Source organism: Zootoca vivipara, chromosome 15 (genome assembly GCF_963506605.1).
Source record: "Zootoca vivipara chromosome 15, rZooViv1.1, whole genome shotgun sequence".
In the NCBI taxonomy this organism is placed as follows: domain Eukaryota; kingdom Metazoa; phylum Chordata; class Lepidosauria; order Squamata; family Lacertidae; genus Zootoca; species Zootoca vivipara.
This window is the reverse complement of record NC_083290.1, coordinates 13531473-13558020: the sequence shown is the minus strand read 5'-3', so window position 1 is coordinate 13558020 and position 26548 is coordinate 13531473. Positions and strand designations below refer to the sequence as shown.

General features: G+C 47.8%; 1 protein-coding gene across 1 annotated transcript in view; it reads left to right on the top strand.

Moving 5' to 3' along the window:
- The window catches only part of ATP2A3 (ATPase sarcoplasmic/endoplasmic reticulum Ca2+ transporting 3), a 97086-nt gene that overhangs the window by 53805 nt on the left and 16733 nt on the right, over nucleotides 1–26548 (top strand). The window contains exons 9-14 of the mRNA XM_035139148.2: nucleotides 10851–10939; nucleotides 17302–17404; nucleotides 18338–18469; nucleotides 20170–20295; nucleotides 24072–24290; nucleotides 25056–25391. Of these exons, the coding sequence (XP_034995039.2) occupies nucleotides 10851–10939; nucleotides 17302–17404; nucleotides 18338–18469; nucleotides 20170–20295; nucleotides 24072–24290; nucleotides 25056–25391 (1005 nt within the window). The remainder of the gene's footprint in view (nucleotides 1–10850; nucleotides 10940–17301; nucleotides 17405–18337; nucleotides 18470–20169; nucleotides 20296–24071; nucleotides 24291–25055; nucleotides 25392–26548) is intronic.

Here is a 26548-nt window from a genome sequence, read left to right as displayed (position 1 = left end):
GGTGCTGTCTGAATTTCCAAGAGTGACATGCTGGATCGGTTGGATAAATATTTATTATTCCAGGCACCCAACGTCTCTGGGAGAAGATTCAAATTCTTAGCTAATGTTTAACCATCAGGAGTTCCCTGGTTAAATAAAGGCAAAGGCTTAATAGCAGGAATATGGAAATTGTTAGTAGGCTTGCACACTTGATTACGAAGTTAAATATTTGCTTGGCTGCTGTGGAACACCCCCCTTCTCCAGGGAAGATGTTATTTGTCACTAAACAGCTTGGCTCACATCCTGCCCTTACCATTGTGTAATCTGGGAGAATCCTGTATAAATGGTTAGCTTGGTTCTACTGCAGAGAAGGAGTGGAAACTTGGAAAGTTGATTTGTAGAAAGCAATGGCTAACAGCGCTTACAGGCCTACAGCTTTGCATAGCAAATGGCTCCTAGACCATTGGCAGCTTTTGAAAATGAACGCCAGGAAGGGTCTGGTCTCAGAATTTTATTGGATGCTACTGAACGCAAAATTTGGTGATTTCCAGGGCCTGCAGAATATTTGGAGGACAGATCTTGAAGAAACCTTTTCTGAATCGGCTTGTTGGGGTGTGTGTGTGTCTCTCTTTGGACCTCTGCCCCACGCAAGACAACAATCTCGGTTTCAGTGAGGGAAGCCTCTTTGAAACTAATTGCTTGTTGGTGCCTCAAGTACTTCATGGAGTGCATAGTTTAACTATGGAAATCACATCCACAGTAAGCATGAGGGACAGGTCATCATCGGGATGTTTTGCCTACAGCATCGAAATGTCTTAGGACAGCCCTCCCCTCCCCTCTGCCACCTGTTTTGAAGATTTGGTTTTTCCTTGATGCAAAAATTTGAATTTCTTTTTAATCAGCCAGAGAAGATACAGCCCTGGGCAGAGTTAATTAAAAGACTAATTAATGACAGAACTCTCTTGTGGCCCTCCAAGATTTGCTGAAATGCCTTTTTAAAAAATAAATAAATCACAGATTGATCAGGGCTGCAACTTGTTTAAAGCCCGCCCTGTACAATTTCTGCAGGATTGAGTAGGCTTTGGGTCAGCAACACTTCCAAGATATGACTCACCCGCCTCTTCCCACCTCACCAAATTTAATTAGCATGCACGGACAGCTTCGTTCCTGATGACTCGTGCTCCTGTTTTTAGCACTGACCTCTCGGTCACCCAGAAGAAAGCTGTCAATCTAAAGGCATCCTTCAGACGTGACAAGAAGGGGCCGCTTTTGGTGGGTGGTTCTTGTGTCCTATTGGAGGATGGGGAAGATGCATAGCCTGAGGGTAACTCCTAGATCAGCACTGTCCTGTGAAGACATGCCGCCTCAGTGGCGAGGAGTGTCAATTAGGACCTGCGAGACCAGGGTGCCAAACCTCTTTAAACCATCATGGCTTCCCCCAAAGCATCCTGGGAGCTGTGGTTTGTAAAGGGGACTGTGAGTTGTTCGGAGACCCGTATTCCGCTCCCAGTGCTACAATTTCCAGAGTGGAATTCCTCTTCACAGGGAACTGTGGGAACTGTAGCTCTGGGAGGGTGTTTCCTAACAATCTTCAACATCCTTAACAAACTGCAGCTCCCAGAATCCACCTCACAGAGCTACAATCCATCGAGTCGCCTGTGAATATGAATGGACCGTTAAACCATTTTTGGTCCTTTGGGGGGGGGGATAGGGTATCTCCTAACAACTGTCTAGCTCCCAGAATCCTTTGCAGGAAGCCATGGCTGTCAATGGTCTCCAAGTGCCCCCAAAATGCTGCGACTGTTACGAAAACCCTTAAGCCATCGTGGCTTCTCGCTATGTCACACAGAGTCCTTAATTCTGCAAGCACGGAAAGGGGGCAGGGGGAGGAGGCCCAGGCACCTCACGGTGGCGCAGCAGGACCCGTGAGGAGGGGAGGTGGTGGGTGCCAGCTGCTGTCGGCGCACTCCTCAGCTCCGCCAGCCGGTACTGCTCAATTATGGTGGTCGTGGCGGCAGTAGTGGCCTTAGGGGGCCCAGCTCATGTAGGCACACAGGGGCCCTTCGGCGGTCCCTCCAACCACTGACCATAGAGACTACGTTACTGGCATGGCGGTACCACCTTGTAAATATTTGGTGTGGGTGCCTCCTCTGACGCCCAAGGCGAACTGATGGAAGCCCCACAGTCTTGCCATATATCCTCTGAGGTTCACACATATAACCAATACATTTGCTGGTACGGTACTGTTACATACTCCTCTTGGGGAAAACCGTTTGGGGCAGCTCAGCCAGCCCCATATTCTGTTGGCAGTGCTCATACCGTGTTTCTCCGAAAATAAGACACCGTATATTTATTTTTCCTCAAAAAAACACACAGTGGCTTATTTTCAGGGGATGTCTTATTTTTTTAATTACGTGTCCAGCCTGGCCTCTTCCTTGGCGCCCTCCAGAACTGCGCCTATCACTATGTCTTATTTTCGGGGTATGGCTTATATTGCGCAAATGCTTAGAAATCCTGCTACGGCTTTTTTTATACGGGATGCAGGGGGATGACGACTCTGATGTAGAAGGGAATGTCCCTGTTTTCATTTGAGGAATGTTGCTGGGGAAGGTATGGAGTCCTAGTCCTTTAAATGTTATAGGGTGAGCATGTCCTCTTGTGTAGCATGTCTCGTTATTGGTCAATATTTTTGTGTCCTTGTTTCTACACCTTTTGGCGGGGGGGGGGGGAGGATAGCTGAACCCTCATCCTTAGACCCATTTAATCTGTTCTTGGGGGAAAAACGGGAGGCCTCTTTGTATGAGGTGCAGGGCCTTTTGTCGATTAAGCAAATCCCTTTATCGCTCTGTTTGAGTTCCCCACCTCATCAACAAGGTATTTAGCTGGCAAGCTTTTAAGTGTGTGTTCAGGTTGCTGAGTAGGAGATGAGATAATTAATGATAAGACTTTGGCGGTGGCTGCTGCTTCTGATTTAGGCTCAGCATTTCAAAGGGATGGTGGAGAGAGAGATGTAAGGCCCTGTGTTTTCTATCTTCCTTCTCCCTCTCTGATGAGAAATATTTTTTTCCCAGAAATAAAAGGATGTTATCGTGTTGCTTTTTCTCCCCCCTTCAGAAATGTTAGCCTGAGCTGGAGGTCTGGCCTGTAGAGCTAATGGATATTTGAAATAAGAAATTGACGTGCTGGATAAGTTAATGGGAATAACTAGATGAGCAGCAACCCACGAGTGCTTCCTACTTTTGCCTGCAATGATAAATATCCCTTCAAAAATGCACAAAATACTGTTTGCTCTTCCTTCTCTGTTTAGTGGAAGTACTTCTTAGCAACCAGGAAGATGTTTACTGAGGTACCACCTGTTCTTGTTGACTGTTTAGTTCTGAGGAAGTTTTTCATCTATATGTTTGGTTTTAAGTCTTCCTGCTATGTACAAAAGAATACGAAACCCTCTCTGTTCCTTTCTCCTCAGATCATACACTGTTCTTGTTCCATTTCTTCCATGTAGCATACCAGGATTTCTTTTCACTCTGGACTCCCATCTATGATATTTAAGAGAATTCGCTAACATAAATATCCACTGAAAACGCCACAATGGACCAAAGACTGCTTCCTCTTCCTTCCTGTTTGCATTGTCTCCCTCTCCTGTGTCCCCTCAGATGTGCACACATTTCCTGGGTTGCCAGGATTGGATACTCACCCTTCACTCTGAACAGATGAGAGGTCCAAATGCCTTCATCCCACATTGATTGGCAGTTGAGGTGGGAGAGACGCTAATGTGGGGAAGACATTCTCCCCATGGAATTTAGTGTGATGCTAAGAAACAGACCAGTAGTTGTTGCAGCTGTTCAAGCACTGTCAGGATGTGTTGCCAAATTATCCACCCAGCATCTGCAGTTCGTACTAACTGAACTTTCCAAGAAGTCTCCAAGCAACTCCTGTTTTTGAGGTTCCCATGTGGATTTCCCCCCTCATTGTACACATTTCTTAATGCATTCTGTTCTAACGCATGGATTTTATTTTATTTTTCAATGCAAATGGAGACTGCTTTGAGCCAAGAACTACGTGGCGGAATTCGGAGAAGTGTGAAATCTGAAAGATAATCATGTTCCGATCTTCACATTAGTCCGGGAGATGTGCACCCGGTTTGTCACAGAAATCGGAGCCCTTCAGCATTCCCAGGTGCCTCTGGCAGTAAGGCCTTCCAACATTTCCCTGACAAGAATTGAGATGTGCTTGTGGCACCCTAGTTCTCTCAGCATCTGCAGGGTGTGAAATGGCTGCCTGGGTGCTGCGACTGCGTGTAACCTTAGTGTACATGCATTTTGCATTTATATGCATGCACGCTAGAGATTAGATGCATCTTCCCTCAGAGATTTAGGTCGCAGGGCAGAGGTGTACCCCTTATGGCTCTGGGGTCTTATGGTTATCAAGCCGCATGCACAGTCTTCTTAATTTTTTTTAAAATTGTTGTTAAAGGGACTCTTGCCCACTTGAAGATTCAAGCCTTCAAAGCTGGAGGCTTCAGGCCGGACCTGAATCCCTAGATCAGGCATCCCCAAACTTCGGCCCTCCAGATGTTTTGGGCTACAATTCCCATCTTCCCTGACCCAACATTGTTCCTGCTAGCTAGGGATCATGGGAGTTGTAGGCCAAAACATCTGGAGGGCCGCACTTTGGGGATGTCTGCCCTAGATCTAGCAGAGTGGGGTGTAGGCTACAAAATCCAGTTGTTTGTTGGAAAATTCAGCAGAGATGAGGTTCCCAGGGGTATGGCATGTACCCATCTATGGATTGTCTCTTTTTAAAGACATAGGAATCTGGCTCAGCATTGTCTACACCAGGCACCCCCAAACTCAGCCCTCCAGATGTTTTGGGACTACAGTTCCCACCATCCCTGACCACTGGTCCTGTTAGCTAGGGATGATGGGAGTTGTAGTCCCAAAACATCTGGAGGGTCAAGTTTGAGGGTGCCTGGTCTACACTGACTCTCAGGGTTTCAGACAGGGGGTGTTCCCATCCCTACCAGGAGGTGCCAGGAATTGAACTTGGGGTCTTCTGTATGCAAAGAAGATGCTCCGACACTGAGCTACGGATCTTCTCCTGACTTTCTCGTCACTTCATGTACCAGCCTGGGCATTTTTAGATGGAAGGGTTCAGGATTTGGCCTGTGGCATTCAGAAAGGCAATGCCGTATCCCATGGCAACCGAGCTCTGCATTCCGCTCCCTCTCCTCGTTACAAAGCATTTGGTGGCCAACGCAACCGAAGGCAGGGCTCAAGAGTTCAGCGGCGAGAGATCCAGCAGGTATCCTGCTCTGTGCACGGTTTGTGTGTGCTTTTTTTAAAAAAATAAAAAGAACATCTTTCCAGGATGAATGTAAACACCCGAGCAGAAATAGCAGGGGGCTAATCCCCAAACCGGACGGGCAAGCACTCAATCCTCCTCAATCCAGTCTGAAAGGGGCTGGAGGGCAGCCAGCTCCACAAAGCTCCATTTACTTTAAAAGGCTTAAGGATGCAAGCTAACAGCTGCGTCAAAAAGATGGAAAACTCCACTTGCAAAGGAGCAAAAAGCTCACTCATCTGGAGGAACCGACTCAAGGTCTTTCCTCACAAGCGTCCAAGAAAAAGACAGGTGTGGCTTCGGTTAGGGCATACCGACTTTCCGATATTGTACTGTCAAGCTGCAGAGCCACTGGAAGCCGTGGTCACCCCATAAAGCTGAATGTTGGAAGATTTAGGACAGATATCGGCTGCTAGAAGCAGCAGGAGGGGAGAGGCTTCTCGTGCTCGGGTCCTGCTTGCTGGTTCCTTACAGGCATGGTTGGCCGCTGTGAGAACAGGATGTTGGACTAGATGGGCCATTGGCCTGATCCAGCAGGGCTTTCTTTGTGCTGTTACGTACCCAAAGATATGTACAAGCGTTCAGGCAGCTGTACACACAAGCACACGGGATGTAATGTGTGAACAGTCCTCATGACACATGTTGAATATGCTCAGAAAATACAGAGCTGTTTAGGTCTTCCCTGGATGTCTCTGTAGCTGCTTCTTGGTCTTCTCTCTCCCTCCCTCTCTCTCTCTCTCTCTCTCTCTCTCTCTCTCTCTCTCTCTCTCTCTCTCTCTCTCTCTCTCTCTCTCTCTCTCTCTTGTTCAAATATATAAAAGGATGTCATATAGAGGAGGGAGAAAGGTTGTTTTCTGCTGCTCCAGAGAAGCGGACACGGAGCAATGGATTCAAACTACAAGAAAGAAGATTCCACCTAAACATTAGGAAGAACTTCCTGACAGTAAGAGCTGTTCGACAGTGGAATTTGCTGCCAAGAAGTGTGTTGGAGTCTCCTTCTTTGGAGGTCTTTAAGCAGAGGCTTGACAGCCATATGTCCAGAATGCTTTGATGGTGTTTCCTGCTTGGCAGCGGGCTGGACTGGATGGCCCTTGTGGTCTCTTCCAACTCTATGATTATATGAAAAAGGGTTACTTTAAAAAATGAAATGAAATTGCAAGCTGGTTTTGTCTGTCGCAACTCAGCCCCCCCTTCACTTTGCTCAATCTGTCATCTTCCCCAAAATGCATCCTGCAGGCCAGGTATGTTCTGGTACATTAACCAGGTTTCAGCAGTGTTGACAGTCCAGTAACACTGAACAAAAGCCAGGAGGAAGTAACCAGGAATTTGGGGGCTGAGAAGACTCAAACGTATACAACTCAAAAGAGCTCATTTTTATTTCCATCTTACGTTTTTTTTTTTCTTCAATTTGTTCTCTCCTGGTTGGCGCCAGCACATTCAGAAGAATTGGGTGGAAGTGGGTTGTTGTGGTTTTTTGCTTTCTCATATCCAGCTATGTGTGAGGAATTGCTTATCGAATGCTCCCCCTATGTGATTTATATTCTGCAACCAAAAAATTGGGGAATGTCCTGAGGTGGGTTCTTTCTCCTTGACGGATCTAATTATTTTGCTTCATTAAAAAAAAAGAATGTATTCCCCCAGTCAAAGTCTACACATGGTACAGTCCACTCCTCCATGACCAGATTCTGCTTCCTGTGTTTTATTTACAAGGATGTGTGTGCATTGATCACAAAAGTTGGTTTGGTCCCCAAATCAGCGCTGCCGTGATCCAGGGTGCTTTGTACCGCTGCCCAGTTTGACCCAGAGTTTCTCTGACCTTCTAGTTTACTCATGAGAAACAAAAGAACTCTCTAACTCAGGCATCCCCAAACTTGGGCCCTCCAGATGTTTTGGACTACAATTCCCATCTTCCCCGACCACTGGTCCTGTTAGCTAGGGATTGTGGGAGTTGTAGGCCAAAACATCTGGAGGGCCACAGTTTGGGGGTGCCTGCTCTAACCTTTCCTCCACACCTTTTGACAGAAGTGGATGAAATTTGCAGGCTGCTTACCCCTCCAGAGTAGTTGAAGCCTGCCAAATCACAGGCAAATAGGCCCAGGGGCCGATGAGCCAAAAACCCCTCTGAGGCACCCCACTTGGTCTCTGCATTCATCTTACTCACTCCCAGCATGCATTGGGAGAACGAGATCAGGCCTTTCTGTCCCAACCACTGGCCGTTCCTGCCCTCTGAGACCCCTCAGGTGTCCATGCTTCGGTGTATTCCTTTGAATCTGGTGGACATACTTGTGGTGCTCATGAAAATACCTGAAAAGCATAGGAATGTTCCACACACACACCCAAATCAGACACTAACCCATCTCTAACAGATATTTTGGACAAAAAGGTGGTGGTGGTGGAGCCAGCTGTTTTTAATGAGCTTTTCCCTCTGCCCACGGAAGATTGAGTCCCTGCAAGGCTTGCTGTTTATTCTCTATTGCCTAATTTTAGAAAATGAAGTTGAATACAGTTGAAATGGTATATTCTCAGCCCTTTCCTTGAAACACAAAGAGCAGAGGCCTTTGTTCCCTGCTTGATTTCCGGAGGGTGGGATTCCTTCACAATGAGCGGTGATGCTTAGGCATGTACCTTGCGCTCAAAATGGCCACTGAGATCTCTCAGGAAAAAATGAGATTCCCCCCTTTCTTTCTTTCTTAAACTGAAATTCTCCCAATAAAATATTAATAATAATAATAAGTTATTACCCAGCTTTCCTCTAGGGAACTCAATATGGTATGTGTGGTTCTCCTAACAGTGGGGGGGGGGTGTCTGTGTAAAAAGAAAACACCTGAGAGGGCTGAGTCAGTCTAGGGCCTGAGGGTCCTTTGCTGAGAAGCTGCTGCCTGCAATTCAAAGTATCACCACACGAGGCAGCCTCACACGGATCATAGGAGCTCCTGACACCCATCGTTTTTCTTGCATGCGCTGCTTCAAAGCACAGGAGCACAACTAAAAGAGAAACACTGGCAACCCGTGCTGCCTTTGTGGAGTAATTCTGATATCCTCTTCCTTCTAATAACATACTGGAGATCCCGAGTCACAAGGTGGTTAGACTGGCCTCGACCAGGACCAGGGCCTTCTCAGTACTAGCACCGACCTGGTGGAACGCTCTCTCTCTCAGGAGACTAGGACCCAGCGGGAGTTGTCATCTTTTCGTAGGGCCTGCAAGACAGAGCTGTTCCGCTTGGCCTTTGGACTGACTCAGTCTGACCCCGGTGTTACCCTCCCCTAAAGTTTTATCCTACAGATATTTAAATGAGGTTCCATTTGTAGATTCCTAATTTTATAATTGAATTTTTAACATTGTATTTAATCTGTATTTTGATTGAATTGTTTCTTTTATGTTTGCTTTGATATTCTTGTTGTTAGCTGCCCTGAGCTCAGTCTTGACTGGGAAGGGCGGGGTATAAATATTATTATTATTATTATTATTCTCATAAATCATAGCAGTGTCTCTTGCTCATCTGGCACGGGGTGAGGTGGGGGTGTTCTGTAGATACAGTGGGCTTTCCGAAACCCCCGTAAATTCACTTGGCTGAAGTGTTGTGCACATGGACCGGAACGCCAAGCTGCACTTCCCATTAATTAGTGGAGCTGCTCACCAAATTGTTCCTCTGCTGAATTCCTCCCTCGATCCTCTCCGTTCATTTGGCTCCAGCGGAAATGTTTGCCGGAGCAGAACTAATGATGCTGAAAAACGTAGTTCTTCACTGTCAGGAATGTTTAGTGCACATAAGGTGAGAGAGTTGAGCTAGCATAATGGTAAGAAGCAGGGCCGGCCCAAGACATTTTGCCGCCTGAGGCAAAACAGAATATGGCGCCCACTCGGTGTAGCGTGGGTTGCCAGTGCCCGGAGCCGTGTGGAGGGAGGAAAATGGACAGAATATGCATGCGCATTGAACCGCCTAATGGCGTCCATGTCACCCGGGAGATCATAGCCGCAGAGATAAGAAAAGAAGAGACGTTCCGTTGTCTGGAGAGGTTACTTCTCGGTTCTCAAGGAGAAGCCATTTTCAATGGAGTTCAGCAATGGAAGCATGTAGCTGTATTGAGGCGGCACCAGGAGTTGAAATTTTGTGCCCCTGAACAATTTTCTTAGGCGTCAACTTCCTGATAGGAAAATAAGGGATCAGCGGCGGCGCGGCACCGGAAGTCGCTTCTACGCATGGTGCCGGCTCTGCCCGATTTCTGGTGCCCAGACATGGGCAGAGGGGCACCGGAAATCGGTTCTGCGCATGTCCAGACATGTGCAGAAGCGACTTCCAGTGCCGAGCTGCCCGTGTCCTCATGTCTGGGCACCCGATTTCCAAAGCCAAGTGAGCGAGCAGCCAGCCAAGAGCCGGGACATGGCTGTCGGCGCCGGCAGGAGCTGCAAATCCGGGGATTTACGGGATATTTTTCAATTCGGGAGACCAGCGGGAAATGGATTTAAATCCGGGGGTTTCCCGCGAAAAATGGGAGACTTGACAGCTATGACAATTTTGCTCCTGGGGCAACTTCCCTTGTGGCTTCCCCCACGGTATGCCACTGTGCCCTCCTCCCCCACCACCGTCGCTGCCTTCCCCCTGCCTCTTCTGCCTAAGGCTACTGGAAGCGATCTAGGAAAGCCTGGGCGCACTGAAGAAAAAAGGAGGCCAAGAAAGGAGGACATTGTGAGGCAGAGGCCACAGGCAACAAGTGCAGGAGGCAGGGAGCGACACACTTATCACAGACCCAGATCTGCTACCCCTCACAGCTGTCCCCAGCCTGCTGCCTGAGGCGGCTGCCTCACCTCCTAGGCTAATAGGTGAGCTGGCCCTGGCTAGAGTGCTAGACTAAGACTGGGGAGATCCGGGTTCTAGTCCCCACTCAGCCACAGAGTTCACTGTGTGACCTTGTGATGTGACAGTCCGTCTCTTGCTCTCAACCTAACCTACCGCAAAAGGTTTTTAGCTTAAAATGGTGAAGAGAACTTTATACACCATAACTTGTGCCAGGCATGGTTTGGTGAGATGTCTGAACCAAAATAAAAATAGGGAAACATGCTGCCTCTGAACATGCCTGCACCAGAAGTTGGACCTGCTCTAGCTTTGATGGTGCTCTGAGCAAAGCGTCCCTTAGTGAGGGCCTCCTCCTTTGTCGGCGGATCCTGCGGAACTTGCCTTGCTGTGATTGTGGTGCTCCAAGAAGCACTGAGGGATTGCCTATGGCTTCATTTTCCACACTGCCACAGAGCAATGTTTGAATTGCAAGAAATACAGTTTAATAATCACCACCTAAGTTTGCTTTCCCCCCCCTCTACCCCCCCCCAAAACGCTGTTTCCTTTTGTGTCGTTTGTTATCCTGTTTTAGTGGATTGTGTATAAGATGCGGTTTTTTGGCAGGAAGGCCAGGTATAAATGAATAAATGGAGAGAATGGAAGTATTACTACGTTTTGAAAAATTACTACTCAACACTGTGGGATTCCTTCCATTGATCACCTTTCCCTCTCTCCCTCTCTCTGCCTTCATTGCAGATGTTCATTGTTGAGAAGATAGAAGGAATCCATTGCAGCCTACATGAGTTCACTATCTCCGGGTCTACGTACACGCCGGAGGGACAAATGTAAGCACTTGGCATTTCTGTTTGGATTTATTTATCAAGTAGAGAGCTAGCAAAGGTATCTAGAGGCAGGCTCAGAAAGGAATGCCAACCAGGGTATATTTAATTAGATTAGATATTTAATTTTAATTTCATTTATTTACTAGCAGCCTCGCACTTGGCTTTGCTCAGGAATTCTAAGAAACCAAAAAATCAAGGCAGTATTGGAAGATCTCATTCTGCCATCTTGATTCAAAATGGTGTCCAATTGTATCTGAACATAGATGAAAACCTGCTCCTTGATCTCAGAAACCATCATGCCATATTTGATTTCAATATCTTAAGAGGCGTCCCAAGTCCATAGTGAATAAACAACTTTCCAAAAGGCCTAGTAGTAGATTGTAATCCTCCTCCGAAATTTCTACAAATTTTGAAAAGCAAGGTTAAGAACATTTTAAATGCATACAATTAAAATTACAGCTCTGGGCTGGCAGTGCTGGGGACGCCCAGCATTGAATTTATTCTTTAGCCCCAGGATGTGCCATGTGGCGTGGAGAGAGAACAGGAAGATCCCTTCTGTGAATCTTGCAAAACGCCTCTTCTGTTTGCTTTGGTTTTCCGGAACTTTCCAGCCGCCATCTTCCAATTAAACCCACCTACCACACACACACACACACACACACAAAATAACCAATCGCCAATTCTGCCATGTGCATTGATTTCCAGATGGTCTGGGTTTCATCCTTCACAAAGGGGGCACATGAGGCTTATTCTGCCCTTACTTAAAACATTAAAAATCCCTATGATCTAACAAGCTGTTAAAAGGAGAGTTCCATGATATATATATTTTTTTTAAAAAAGAAGAAGCTGGATGGGGCAATTTTTGAGGCTTGCTGGGCTTGCTGAGAGTTACTGTCCAATAACACCTGGAGGTTTTCCATCTTTGGGTTAAACTCCCTCTCTTCCTTTGCCACACCTCTGATCTAACTATCCGCACAGCTCTGAACTAACTATCCCTGCCCTTTCATTGCCATTTTTTTCCTTTTTTAAATAAAAAAATCTCCTGGTTTTTTAAAATATATATATATATATAGTAGCAAAAATATAACACAGCATCCTCACCCCCATAACAGATATCAGATGGCACATCAACATAAATTATTCTTATTAACCCATGCAAATGATCCAAATCTCCATCATATAATGTATCGGGAACAGCACAAAGGTTTTTTCTTTTTAAAATCCATCATGGATAATTGTTCCCAGACTATATTTCAAGCTGTGCTGTTCAGGATAGCCATATCTGCAAAGATGCTTTGGAGAGTTTCTCTTCTAAGACCTGTTTCATTTTGAAAGAATGACCACTGTTCTGTACTGCATCAAATTTGCCTGTTTTTCTTTTTGTTTTGTTCCTTTAAGTTATGAGTTATTTTCTCAGGGATAGCCAATTGCCAGATATCTTTATTCTGTAAGTCCGGAGATAATTCTTCTAAGGCATTCTGGGTTTGAGCGCTAGATTTTCTATGCCTGGTTTTTTAAAAACAATTTCCCTGATGTGGTCCTCATGTAACCATGTTCACTTAAAAATTCTGCATTCTTTCCAGTGGTCACCATGCTCAAAGTAGACCCGTTGTCAATAACAGACATAGAATTGTACAATTATAGAGGCGGAAGGGACCCTGAGGGTCATCTAGTCCAACCCCCTGCAACGCAGGAGTCACAGCTGAGGGATCCCACCTCTGTCAGAAAGCCTCCAATGAAGGGAAGTCCAACACCTTCCAAAGAAGTCAACTCCTATGACTTAACATAAAACCATTAATTTCTTCGTGTTCCACATTTTAATTTACTTGAATTTAGTTTTGCCATGGAGCACTGGGTTGGTGCCATTAGGGGAATATAAGCTCTTCAGATCCTGCTCCAAACCAGTCGGAATTCATGATGCAGTTCATGAGGCTGTAAATCACCAGGGTCAAGTCACTTTGTTATCCAGTTTTGACTCTTGGGCTATTTTAAGAGGCACATCCATGGGAAACAGCAAGTGGAATATAGCTCCACTTGGAAGAATGTAGAAGCAAATAGCTTTGGAATGGGCGGAGCCTAAGCAGAGCGAGGGAGAAGAGCTGAAGTTTAGCTCCAGGATCTGTGGGGATCCACATCTCTCACCCAAGGGTTGTACAAGCAGGATCCACCATGTAAATAGTGGCAATTTATACTTGGGGAGGGACAGACCTCATAAGGATCGGTTTCTCTCCGTTTCCTATTTCTCCAATCTTCAGTTTGCCCCATTTCTGCATCAGCACAAAAATCCATATACAGTTTCATGGATATTTCTCTTAACATTTGTATGCAATCTTGCCTGGTACATATATTTTGCAACCTATTCTCCCTCGCTGTTGCATACAATTTTCTGTACACACTTTCCCCTCATATATCCTTTCTTTGCACATTTGTTGTTGTTGGAGAACTGCACTGCAAAATTTGGAGAAGTGTGAATGTCAGTGCAACAAAAGAGCAGAGAATCTCAGTATTTGGGTACTTAATATGTAAATTTCTAGACCTTATTTCTCTATTCTGCAATATTTTTGAAACTCTGGTCTTGTGGGCTGAAGAGCTAAGCGGAACACTCACCTGCACCAGTGGAAATTTTATTTGGCTCCCCCTGGCTTTTAAATTTTTAGCAGCCAGAAAACTTTCGAGCAGATCTCTGTGGCCACACATTCTAGAAACTTACATTTTTGAAAAAACAAAAACAAGGAAGCTAAAGTACTCTGCTCTGTTTTCCACATTCCTATGGAGTTTCGGAAAAAACAAAACCCTGGCAAGAGATCTAGAATTATTTGAGTGTAATGGTGTGTTAATTCCCTTCTCCTTTTCGATATATAAACTTTTCTCTCCCCTAACCCCCCCCCCCCCCGAGACTCTAACAATCCCTTAATTAGCAAAGAACTTTTTCCATCACAGCTGTGCTTAGTCCAAGACATTTGCTAATGTCTCATGAAAGGGTACAATTTGTCACTCCGTTTGAAACAGCTCGTTGACAGAAGGCCTCCTTCCGGCCTTCCAAAAATGGCTTTTCCACAGGGATTTAATAGGGCAGCAGGCTCAGGGTCTAATTTCAGCCGTCTGGATGGGGGTGGGCAGCCCTCAGCCTGGGATTTGGGAAGGACTCTGCTTCTGGGAGTGGGGGAGCAGAGGGTCAGCACCCCTCCGCTTAATGTAGTAGCGGACAGGAAGGACCTTTGCTGAAGACCCCATTGCCAGTCAAAACAGACAGTACTGAACTAGATGGACCAAAGGCCTGGATTAGTGTAGGGCAGCTTCATGGGAGGAGAGCCTCTGAGAACGTGCAAAGTCCGTTTTCAATATTTCTGAGTGGTTACGGCTTGGCACTGCATACGAAGCTGCCTCTTCAGGCCAGACAGCTCCATATGAGGCGCAAGCTGGAGCAAGTTAAGAACCTAAGGGCGCCTGCAGGATCAGGCCAGCGGGGGCCCATCTAGTCCAGCAACCTGTCCTCACAGGGTCCGACCAGATGCCTCTTCTGGGAAACCTGCCTGCCTCCTGTGGGAGTGAGTTCCATAGTTTAACTATGCGTTGTGTGAAGAAGTCCTTTCTTTTATCTGTCCTGAATCTTCCCGCATCGGACGTCCCCAAGTTCTAGTGTTATGAGAGAGGGAGGATAACCGTTCTCTATGCACTTTCCCTGTGTCCCACATAATTTTGTAAACTCCTATCCTGCCATCTCTCTTATCTACACTTCCGTTTGCCCTACTGCTTTCCACTGAGGAAACCCGATCTTTAGCGCAGAATTGGAACAAAAGGCAATCAAGTTTATTGCAAAACTAGTGTCTTCAGCCCGTTAAATAAACGGGCGCTAGAATGCATGCCGGCTCCTCGATCCGGTGCTCCGCGCAGCGCTGATCAGCGCCGACCCGGCAGGCCGCCAGATCAAGGAAGCGGCCTGCCGGGTCGGCACCCAGCAGCGCTGCACGAAGCACTGGGGGACTGGCGGCGGGGAAGGCAAGCAGGCGCTTGCTCTATTGCCTGCCTGCATTCCCCACTGCCTGTCACACGAAGATCGGCGGGCGCCGCTTGCCGGGGTTTGTCAACCCCGGCAAACAGCGCCCGCCGATCTTCGGCTGTCCCCCGATGCGCTACGGCTCGGGGAAGCAGGCAGGGAGACGCAACAGCCCACAGCTTCCCGGGCTGTTGCGTCTCCCTGCCTGCTTCCCCAAACTAAAGCGCGCGGGGGACAGAGCCGAATTGCGGCGCGGGGGGGGGGCTTTTCGCCGTTTGCCTTCCCCGAGCTAAGGGGGAGGCAAACGGCAAAAAGCCCCCGCCACGCCGCAATTCGGCTCCGGGACTGGCTTGGCGGTGGCGGGAAGAAGGGGAGGAATTCCTCCCCTTCTTCCCGCCACCGCCAAGCCAGTCCGCAGTGGGGGCTTTTCGCCGTTTGCCTTCCCCCCAGGGGGAGGCAAACGGCGAAAAAACCCGCCGCGCCATACTTTGGCTCGGAGACTGGCTTGGCGGCGGCGGGAAGAAGGGGAGGAATTCCTCCTCTTCTTCCCGCCGCCGCCAAGCCAGTCCCCGAGCCGAAGTGCGGCGCGGCGGGTGCTTTTTGCCGTTTGCCTCCCCCTTCACTCCGGGAAGTCAAACAGCGAAAAGCCCCCACCGCGCCGCACTTCGGCTTGGGGACTGGCTTGGCGGCGGTGGGAAAAAGAGGAGGAATTCCTCCTCTTCTTCCCGCCGCCGCCAAGCCAAAGCCGGCTTCCCTCGGCGCCCGCTGCCGCTTCGGCCGAGGAAGCGCCGTCCCATGCCGGAGGTGCGCGGCAAGGCTGCCGGGGGGAGCGCTTCTTTCCCCCGCCGCCTCGCCGCGCACCTCCAGCATGAGACTGGGCTTCGGAACGGTGGTTGGCGGAGCGGCGGTTGGCCGTTGTCCCTCCGTCCAATCCCTGTGTCTCTGGGGTACATGCGCAGTACCCCAGGGACACACGGGACAACTGGACGCAGGGACAACTTGGACATTATTATATAGGATAGTTGCTTTTCTGAGGGAAAGCAGCAGGGCAAAGGCAAAACCATTCACACCCATGCACGGGACCCAGGCAGAAGTGTGGACGATCCCTTACACAGGGTTTCTCTAAACTAAGAAGTCGCAAATCTTTCCACATAGGGAAGTCGCTGCATCCCCTTAATCATTTTAGTCTCCCTTTTCTAACTCTGCAATATCCTTTTTGAGGCGAGGCAACCAGAAGGGTGAGGCGACCAGCACTCCAAATTGCCGGTTGCCCCCTAGAATGTTCCAGAATTTTGCCTCAGTACCAAGGCCTTAGGGACCCCGTCTGCACAATATATTTAAACAGTATCATCTCATAGTAACAAGTCATGACCAATAATCCTGCAGACTCCTGTCCCCGTCACTGGTTTTAGTCAGTTTTATGGAACGCTAATAAAATACAATTTTATTTAAAATTGCAATTGCTACGCTGGGCAGAAAAATCCCTAAGCCATCTGCCAAGACCCTCTGCAATTTTCAAGAGGTCCATGAGGAAAAAAAAGTTTGGGAACCACTGTATTATTTATATAGCAGCTCAGGACAGAAATCCTAGAGATAGATAAATAATAAAAGCAAATAAACAAATAGTTCCATCTTTTTGTTCATTATCTCCTGGTGCAAAGAGTCCTGGTTTGTTTTGATTTCAAATGAGGGTATAAAGTTCATCCCTTTTATTCTTGTTGATGGATGAACACTTACTGTGCTTACATTCTATTCTGTGTTAAGGATTATCAGTGTTTGAGAAGTCATTCTGTATTTCAATTGTTTCGTAAGTTGTGTGGTGACGCTTTGTTAAAGGCGATGAGCAAAGATATAACACCACAATATCTCAAGGAAAGCCCCTCTTCCATATGAACCTGCCCGGATCCTGAGATCATCTTCTGAGGCCCTTCTTCATGTGCCTCTTCCACAAGAGGGCCAGAGGGCGGCAATATGAGAACCGGCCTTTTCTGCAGTGGCTCCCCATTTGTGGGATGCTATTTAAACCTTTAGGCACCAGGCGAAAACATTCCTCTTTAACCAGGCTTTTGGGGTTGATTTGACATCCTATGCCCTTTTAAAATGTGTTGGGGAGGGGGGATTATTGGGTTGCTCTTGCTTTTATATCTATTATGCATTTTGTGCTTTTATATTGTGATTTTATCTTGTGGACCGCCCTGAGACTTGCGGGTATAACAACAACAACAATACAATAACTCCTGTCCCTTTTAAATTTATCCTAGTGATTTGAAATGTCTTGTCTTGTAATGCCAGTAAAGGTATTTGTATTGTAACAACAATAGATAACGATAGTTAATAATGACAATATTCTTCTACTTTTAAATGGCAGTTTCAAGAATGACAGGCCTGTTCGCTGTGGACAGTTTGACGGCCTGGTGGAACTCGCCACAATTTGTGCCCTTTGCAATGACTCCTCCCTAGATTACAATGAGGTGGGTTGTGCTTGAAACCAGTTCGTTTATTATTATGATTTTGAATGTTTTCAATAGATTTTTTTAAAATAATAATAATAAGAAGAATAAGAATAAGAATAATTATTTTATTGTTTTATTCATTTTGTAAACTGTTTTGATGTTTGTTTGTTACAATAAAGTGGTATATAAATTTTATGAAATAAAATATCTGTAACTCAGGTTACGAACACGATCCGTGTTCCGGGATGCAGTTCGCAACCCGAAGCGCCATTTTGCGCATGCGCAAAGCACAATTTCCGCACTTTGCGCATGCGCAGAACGTGTGCACGGCGAAAATACATCCGGGTTTGCAGAGTTCGTAATCCGAGGTGTTCGTAAGCTGAGGTGTCATAACCTGAGGTACGACTGTATTAGGTAATTTTTATTACAGTGGTACCTCGCTAGACGAATGCCCCACTAGTCTAATTTTTCGCTAGATGAATGGGTTTTGCGATCGGAGGTTGCCTCGCAAGACGAATTCATTTTGTGAAAAATTCGTCTAGCGAATCGCGGTTTCCCATAGGAATGCATTGAAATTCAATTAATGCGTTCCTATGGGCAAAAAAAAAAAAATTCAATGGGATTCACTAGACGAATTTTTCGCAAAACAAATTGACTCACAGAACAAATTAAATTTGTCTTACGAGGCACCACTGTACATTTATATCCAAACCTTTCCAAACAGCTCCAATTTTATCCTCACAACAACTCTGTGAGGTAATCTGGACTGAGAGCGAGTGATGTTCAGAAACACACATTGTCTTCCGTTGCATTGTCAAAAGTGTTAATATAAGTTTATTTAAAAGAAGAAGAAAGGAACACACATTTCCAGAAAACCCACACCACTGGGTTCTATGAGAACTATATTGCATCTTTCTCTTCTGCTTCCCCCTTTTTCCTTCCTGTTACCAGTCCAAGAAAGTCTACGAAAAAGTGGGCGAAGCCACAGAAACGGCCTTGACATGCCTGGTGGAGAAGATGAACGTTTTCGACACGGATACCAGCAGCCTCTCCAAAGTCGAGAGGGCCAACGCGTGCAATACAGTGCGTAGGGCGTTAATTTTCCTTCCGCTTCCTTCCGCTCAGCTGGGGCAGCCAGAGAGGAGAAGTTCAGGGTGGCTTAGGCTTGTTTCCTACACTGGGGGTGAGCAACTTACAGCCCTTGGGCCACAAGCAGCCCATGGGAGAACTTCAAAGTCCCTCAGTCAGAGTTCAGTTTGGGCCTATGTCCAGAGTGATCCGGTGTTGGAAAGAGAGGTGAAAGGGGTGGCAGAGAGAGGGGGGGGAGAAGGGGTGGAAAAAGAGAAAGAAAATGGGTGACCTGCCCTCTTTTGGTTCTGGCTCCACCCACCACTGGCTTCGGCCACACCCACAGCCAATGTGTGGCTCCTGATAGAATATCCCAGGGTTGCCATACGTCCAGACTTTCTCGGACGTAGCCAGGATTCGGCCTGTCTGGGCAGGATCGCTTTAAATGTCCGGGGAAATATTTGCGTCTGGATTTTTGAAATCTGGCAACTCCATAATATCCCCAAGATAATTTGTTCCTTGAAAGAAAAAAAGGTTGCCCACTCCATCCTTTCATACCCTCCAAACATTTCTGTGATTAAAATAGGGATTTCCTAAGGAAAAGCGGGACATTCCGGGGATCAAGCCAGAAACCAGGACAGCTCCTGTAAATCTGGGGCTGTCCCTGGAAAATAGGGACACTTGGAGAGTTCTGGCCTTTCTCTCCCTCATCCCCCCCCCAATCTCTCTTTCTCTCCCTCTGTCAAACACACTCGCTCATTCTCTGTCTCTTACTCGCTTGCCCACACTGTCTTTCTATCAGACATGCCATTTAGGAGCTGCTCAAGACTTTTGGAGGCTAGAAAAGCTGGTTGAGAGGGGAGGGAATTATGGAGGGTAACATAATAGCACCAGAGAACACCTTTCGGCTCTTTGCAGGGGCCTTGGCGCCGAAATGGATCTCTTCGTTTGTTAAATTGTTCCATTGAGTTGTGGGCTGCGTGATCCCTTTAATCCCTGTGCAAAACATCGCCTGAGATGCACTGCACACCTGCCTGATTGAAAGCCCAAAGCAAATGCAAGTTCTATTGAGTCATCCATCCCCTTCCTGAGAAAGCAAATGGAGCGCCTCTCAAGTGTTTGCCTTCCTGCTTGCAGGAACACCCTTGGTGCTGGAACTCATGAGAATATAAGAGGAGCTCTTCTGGATTAGAGGCCAGTGGCCCATCTGGTCCAGCATCCCTTCCTCACAGGGGCCAACCAGATGCCCGTGGGATACTGGATGTAGATCTGACTCCTGGCAACCGTCCAGATTTTCCTCTGAATGCTGGGTTCATCTATAGGCAGCTGGGAATCTGAAGACTAGAAAGATGAGGTTTGTGAGGAAATGGCATTACGTTTATTCAATTAAACTGAACGCACCAAGGGTCAACCAGAGTAAATCTGAGGCTTTCTCCAATGCTGGTAATATTTAATTGGATTGAGGATAATGTGCCTCCACAGCAGATGTCTTTAGTAAGGGGTCCACGGGCATCATCCAGACTGACCCCCACAAAAACACACACAACAGTAGGACCCCAATACTAGGAATTTCCTAGAAATCTTGGTGTTGAGCTTCTCTGCTCTTTTCTGAACCTTCTCCAACACTACAATACCCTTTTTGAGGTGGGATGTCCTGTTTAAGGAAATTCACCTCACTGAAGTTTCGAGGACTTTCTTACCTCCTCCCTCTTCAGGTGATCAAGCAGCTGATGAAGAAGGAGTGCACCCTTGAATTTTCCCGTGACCGCAAGTCCATGTCGGTTTACTGCACGCCAGTGCCGACCAACCACAACTCTTCTGGGAGCAAGCTCTTCGTCAAGGTACCGACTCGTGGGCAGAGAGTCCCGCTCCACTTGGCGGCCACAGAATGCTGTGGCTGATCTTTCACCAGCTGGCAACAAAAGGGGAGCGGCAACAGAATGTTGCAGTGTGGGCGTCTGTTGAGCGTCGGGAGGGAGTTCCAGAGGGTAGGTGCCGCCATGCTAAATGCCACTGAGCTCTGACGTCGTGCAGACCACACCTTCTGGTAGGATGCCCTCTCCAGCAGTACACAGCGATTGGTTGGTTGTGTAGAGGACAATCTTTTAGGTATCCTGGTCTCAAGCTGCATAGGGCTTTGCACACCAATACCAGGTCAAATCCCGCAAGCAAGGTAACCTAGTCTGGAGGGTGTTTGTTCCCATAAGCCACCTAGTTACCTCCACACACCAACCACAATAGTAGCCCCATCAAGACCAAATTATTATTTTTTAAATTAAATTTCTATACCGCAGTGGAAGAATGCGCCAGTGGGGGGTGAGTTACAGTGCCTGCTGTAGCTATAGACTGATACGGGAGAGAGACATGTTTTGTTGCAGCTGGGGCAGAAGAAGGCGCCCAGTTTCACTATTACCGATGCACCGTGGCGTTTATTCTCCCTGCATTTACAATGTAAAAATTCAAAATAATAATAATAATACATAATGTAATGACAAACTAAAACAATTTGCAGTACTCCGGCCACAATTGGCGGACTCAAACTCCCCATTGTCCCTCACTGTTGACCATGCCTGCTCCTGGGGGGCTCCTGTTCTCCGCTGCTTTTCCTCCAAGGTTTTAGATCTGGGCAAGGCTGAATCCTGGCAATGCTTGGATAAGGTTTTAGTGAACATGGAATCCCAGGGAAGTGGCGTTCACTTATTTACTCATTACAGTGGTACCTCTACTTACGAATAACTCTACTTACGAATGTTTCTACTTACGAATGGAGCTCCGTCCGCCATCTTGGATGCGGTTTAGATAGGATTTTTTCTACTTACGAATTTTTTCTCCCAATGCATTCCTATGGGATTCGACTTACAATTTTTTTCGACTTACGAATGTGCGTTCAGAACACATTAAATTCGTAAGTAGAGGTACCACTGTACATATATACAGTGGTACCTCGGGTTATGAACGCGATCCGTTCCGGGTCGCAGTTCGTAACCTGAAAAGTTCGTAACCCGAAAATGCCTTTTTGCGCATGCGCAAATGCGCGCGACGAAAATACTTCCGGGTTTGCGCAGTTCGTAACCCGAGTTGTTCGCAACCCGAGGTGTTCGCAACCCGAGGCACGACTGTATCCCACCTTTCCTTCAGCAGTGGCATTAACATGATGGTGCTATTCTGCCCCCAGAGAGCAGTTGAGCTGACCCGTAGGTTGTGCACACTGTGAAGAAGCCTTTTCTGTCGCCGCAGCACAAGGGTTGTTCTGTCTATGTCCCTGATTCCCCTTTCCGCCTGGGTTTCCGTAGTGACCTAATCAGGGTTCCCGGTATTCCACATAACTCTGCTCCATTGTCCAAGCTTCCCCCTTCTGCAAAACACGCGGCATTTGAAGACTGGCAAAGCAGCGCCACCTAGAGGAAATGCTTGGCATCGGCTGAGTTCCCAGGGAGCTAAACTAGCACTGGGCTACCTCTACAATCGCTCCCTTAGCAGGGCTTCTCATATGCAAGAGGATATAGGGAGGGAAACAGACAATTCAAAAGCCAGCATCCCTGCTATAGGGAGACCAGTTGCACCTCCAGAGCTAGCTGCACTCTAGCTCCCATCAGTCCCAGCCAGCATGGTCCATTGCCCAGGGATGATGGGAGTTGGAGTCTAAAGGAAGGCCAACAGGTTCCTCACCCATCTCTGGGATGCAAGGGGGACTGCACTGGAGGTCAAAACGTTATAAGAGCCCTGCTGGATTAGGACAGTGCCCCACCTAGTCCAGGATCCTGCTCTCACTGTGGCCACCCAGATGCCCCAGTGGGAAACCCACAAGCAGGACCCGAGTGCAAGAGCCTTCTACCCTCCTATGGCTCCCAGCAAATGCTCTTCAGAAGCATTGCTGCCTCCAGCTTTGGAGGCAGAGCATAGCCATCATGGCTAATATCCATTGATGGCCAACTCCTCCATGATTATGCCTAATCCTCTGTTAGGAGGCGCAGGTCAATTCTGTGTCCAGGGCAGCTGTTTACCAGCTCCATCTAGTACACAGGCTGAGTGAGACCCTACCTGCCCACAGACTGTCTCACCAGAGTGGTGCATACTCTAGTTATTTCCCGCTTCGACTACTGCAATGCGCTCTATGTGGGGCTACCTTTGAAGGTGACTCAGAAACTGCAACTGATCCAGAATGCGGCAGCTAGACTGGTGACTGGGAGCAGCTGCTGAGACTGTATAACACCGGTCCTGAAAGATCTACATTGGCTCCCAGTATGTTTCTGAGCACAATTCAAAGTGCTGGTGCTGACATTTAAAGCCTTAAACGGCCTTGGCTCAGTATACCTAAAGGAGTGTCTCCATCCCCATTGTCAACCCAGACACTGAGGTCCAGCTCTGAGGGCCTTCTGGCAGTTTCCTCACTGTGAGAAGTGAGGTTACAGGGAACCAGGCAGAGGGCCTTCTCAGTGGTGGCGCCCGCTGTGGAATGCCCTCCCGTCAGATGTCAAGGATATAAACAACTATCCAACTTTTAGAAGACATCTGAAGGCAGCACTGTTTGGGGAAGTTTTTAATGTTTGATGTTTTATTCTGTTTAATATACTGTTGGGAGTCACCCAGAGTGGCTGGGTAAACCCAGCCAGATGGGCAGGGTATAAATAATAAAATTTATTATTATTAAAGACATCTAGGTTGGTGGCCATCCCTGCCTCCTGTGGGAGGGAGTTCCACCATTTCACTGTGCTCTTTGTGAAGAACGACTTTCTTTTCTCTGTCCTTCCAACCTTCACCTTTATTGGATGTCCACGAATCCCAATGTTATGAAAGGGGAGAAAAACGTTTCTCTTCTCCAAAAGGCAGAAAAGTAATTCCCTAAATAGCACACACTTGTTTTACTTTTAAGTCTTTATTTTCATGCAGAGGTACTGTGGATCCAATGCCCAGTGTTCATTTGTGAGTTCAGCTCACAAATGGACATATTCACACTAAGACTGATTTTTTAAAAAATAAATAACCTGTCCTGCTGGGTAGGGATGGGGGTCTGAATTTGCTGCTCTTTTCATCAGACCAATCCAGCCCAACATTCCTAAACTTACCGGTGGTTCGGCATACAACCCTCCAGCAGATGATTCACCACTTCTGGATTTTTGAAGTGTGTTTTTTTGTTTGCAAAAAGTGAACAGAAATTGCTTGTTTTAAGGGCTTAGTTTTAAGACCATTGTCCTCTCACTTAATACAGAAAAAAATCGCTAAGCTATTACAACTAAAAACGGCCACTTTACAAATGTACAATGAAAACCTTTAAAATAGCAGCAAAAATGCAATAAAGTAGGAGGTGCCCAAACCATAGTCCATGTACCACCAGGAACCTGCGAGCATCATTCAGGTGGTCCACGCTGTGTCTGTGAATTTGAAGAGGGCAGGCGGCACATCCATCCCCATTAAATAATTCACATTGAATTTTAGCCCTGGCCCTTCAGTCGGCTCTCCATCCTCTGGGTGCTAATGGATCCCACCTGAGGAACGCAGCCCAGTGCTAGGGAACCCTCCAGCTCTTGGGCTGGTTGTCCTCCGATCTCTTACCCGTTTGCTTGCCTTCTGCCTCTCTTAATGGGCCTGTCCTGTGACTTCCAAACCTTTCTGACAGGGTGCCCCAGAGAGCGTTATCGAGCGCTGCAACTACGTCCGCGTCGGTGGCAACCGAGTTGCCCTGACTCTCTCCGCCAAGGAGAAGATACTCTCCAAGATCCGGGAGTGGGGCACCGGCATTGACACTCTGCGCTGCCTCGCATTGGCCACGAGAGACCACCCTCCCCGGAAGGAGGAAATGCGTCTGGACGATTCCAGCCAGTTCATCAACTACGAGGTAAGGCAGAGTCAAGGAGGAGACCAAAGAGCAGCCTGGCTTAGGATGGAGTGAGGTGGTTGGAGCAGAGCATGAGGTGCAGGGTTAAGGGCTGAGTGCAGTTCATAAACAAAGACTTTAAGGCTCCCTAAGCTATCATTATGGGGACCCAGGTGGCGCTGTGGGCTAAACCACTGAGCCTAGGGCTTGCTGATCAGAAGGTCGGCGGTTCGAATCCCTGTGACGGGGTGAGCTCCCGTTGCTCGGTCCCAGCTCCTGCCAACCTAGCAGTTCGAAAGCACATCAAAATGCAAGTAGATAAATAGGAAGGTAAACGGCGTTTCCATGTGCTGCTCTGGTTTGCCAGAAGCGGCTTTGTCAGGCTGGCCACATGACCTGGAAGCTATACGCTGGCTCCCTCGGCCAATAATGTGAGATGAGCGCGCAACCCCAGAGTCGGTCACGACTGGACCTAATGGTCAGGGGTCCCTTTACCTTTTTAAAGCTATCATTGTTGATATCCACCTTCTTCAGCTTCGTGTTCGCTGGTTGTTTGGGACAACATCTGCCTTCGGCCTCATAGCCAACACAGTTTGATAATTCTTTGAACCCTGAGTGGCTCCTCGGGGGAGGCGTTGGGAAAAACCCAGTTCTGTCCCTCAGCCATTCCTGACTATAACCACTAGGCACCCTCGGGCCTTTCTTAAAAAGAGCTCCCCTCTATAGAAAGTCTGGTGGGTACCACTCTTCAGGGGACTGATCCCTCCCTTCTCGTCCGGCCTGCAGAACAACCTGACCTTTGTGGGTTGTGTGGGGATGCTGGACCCTCCTCGGAAGGAAGTGATGCTGTCCATCGAGATGTGCAAGAAAGCCGGCATCCGGGTCATCATGATCACTGGCGACAACAAAGGGACGGCCGTGGCCATCTGCCGGAGGATTGGGATCTTCTCGGAGAGTGAAGAGGTGGCGGACAAAGCCTACACGGGGAGGGAATTCGACGACCTCTCGCCGGAGGACCAGAGCAACGCCTGCCGATCTGCTCGCTGCTTTGCCCGCGTGGAGCCTGCCCACAAGTCCAAGATAGTGGAGTACCTGCAGTCGTTCAATGAAATCACAGCTATGGTGAGCTTTGGAAATGGGGACTCCCTGCCTGTCTTGTTGCACCTGAAGCCTCCAAGCACGCTCCCGAATCAGATTTTGTACCTAGCTGGCTCCAAATCCTCTTCCAGTTGCTGGACCTGCAGATAATCTTGGGAAATAGCTTGGGTGGGAAGGGATTGGGCCCAAGGCACCTGAACGATCATGGCTCCCTATATGAAGCTTCCCAGGTGCTAAGATCCTCAGGTGAACACCTTCTCCCAGTCCCATCAGTATCAGAGGTGTAGCTGGTGGTGACCCAAGATAGGGCCTTTTCTGTGGCTGCTCACATACTGCAGAATTCTCCTCCTCCTCCTCCTCCTCCTCCTCCTCCTCCTCCTCCTCCTCCTCCTCCTCCTCCTCCTCCTCCTCCTCCTCCTCCTCCTCCTCCTCCTCCTTCTTCTTCTTCTTCTTCTTCTTCTTCTTCTTCTTCTTCTTCTTCTTCTTCTTCTTCTTCTTCTTCTTCTTCTTCTTCTTCTCTCCCAATAGAGTAGGCCAGGCTTCCTCAGCCTCGGTCCTCCAGATGTTTTGAGACTACAGTTCCCATCATCCCTGACCACTGGTCCTGCTAGCTAGGGATCATGGGAGTTGTAGGCCAAAAACATCTGGAGGGCCAAGGTTGAGGAAGCCTGGAGTAGGCTAAGACCAGGGGTCCCCAAACTAAGGCCCGCCCGGGGGCCAGATCTGGCCCAATCGCCTTCTAAACCCGGCCCACGGACAGTCCAGGAATCAGCATGTTTTTACATGAGTAGAATGTGTCCTTTTATTTAAAATGCATCTCTGGGTTATTTGTGGGGCATAGGAATTCGTTCATATTTTTTTTCAAAATACAGTCCGGCCCCCCACAAGGTCTGCAGGACAGTGGACCGGCCCCCTGCTGAAAAAGTTTGCTGACCCCTGGTTAAGACCTTCTTGTTCAGACAGGAACCTTTGGAAATTAAGGTGCAGACAGTGCTGCCCAATGGGCTGCTGTCAGGGCAAACTGGATTTTAATTGCTGGTTCTAAATGTGCATTTTAACTAATTTGTTTGTAACACGTATTTTATAATGTCTGGTTTGCCCCTGTGAGAAAACGATGCTGGCCTAGATGGGCTGTTGGCCTGCTCCAACAGGCTCTTCTATGTTCCTTCCAATGATGAGGA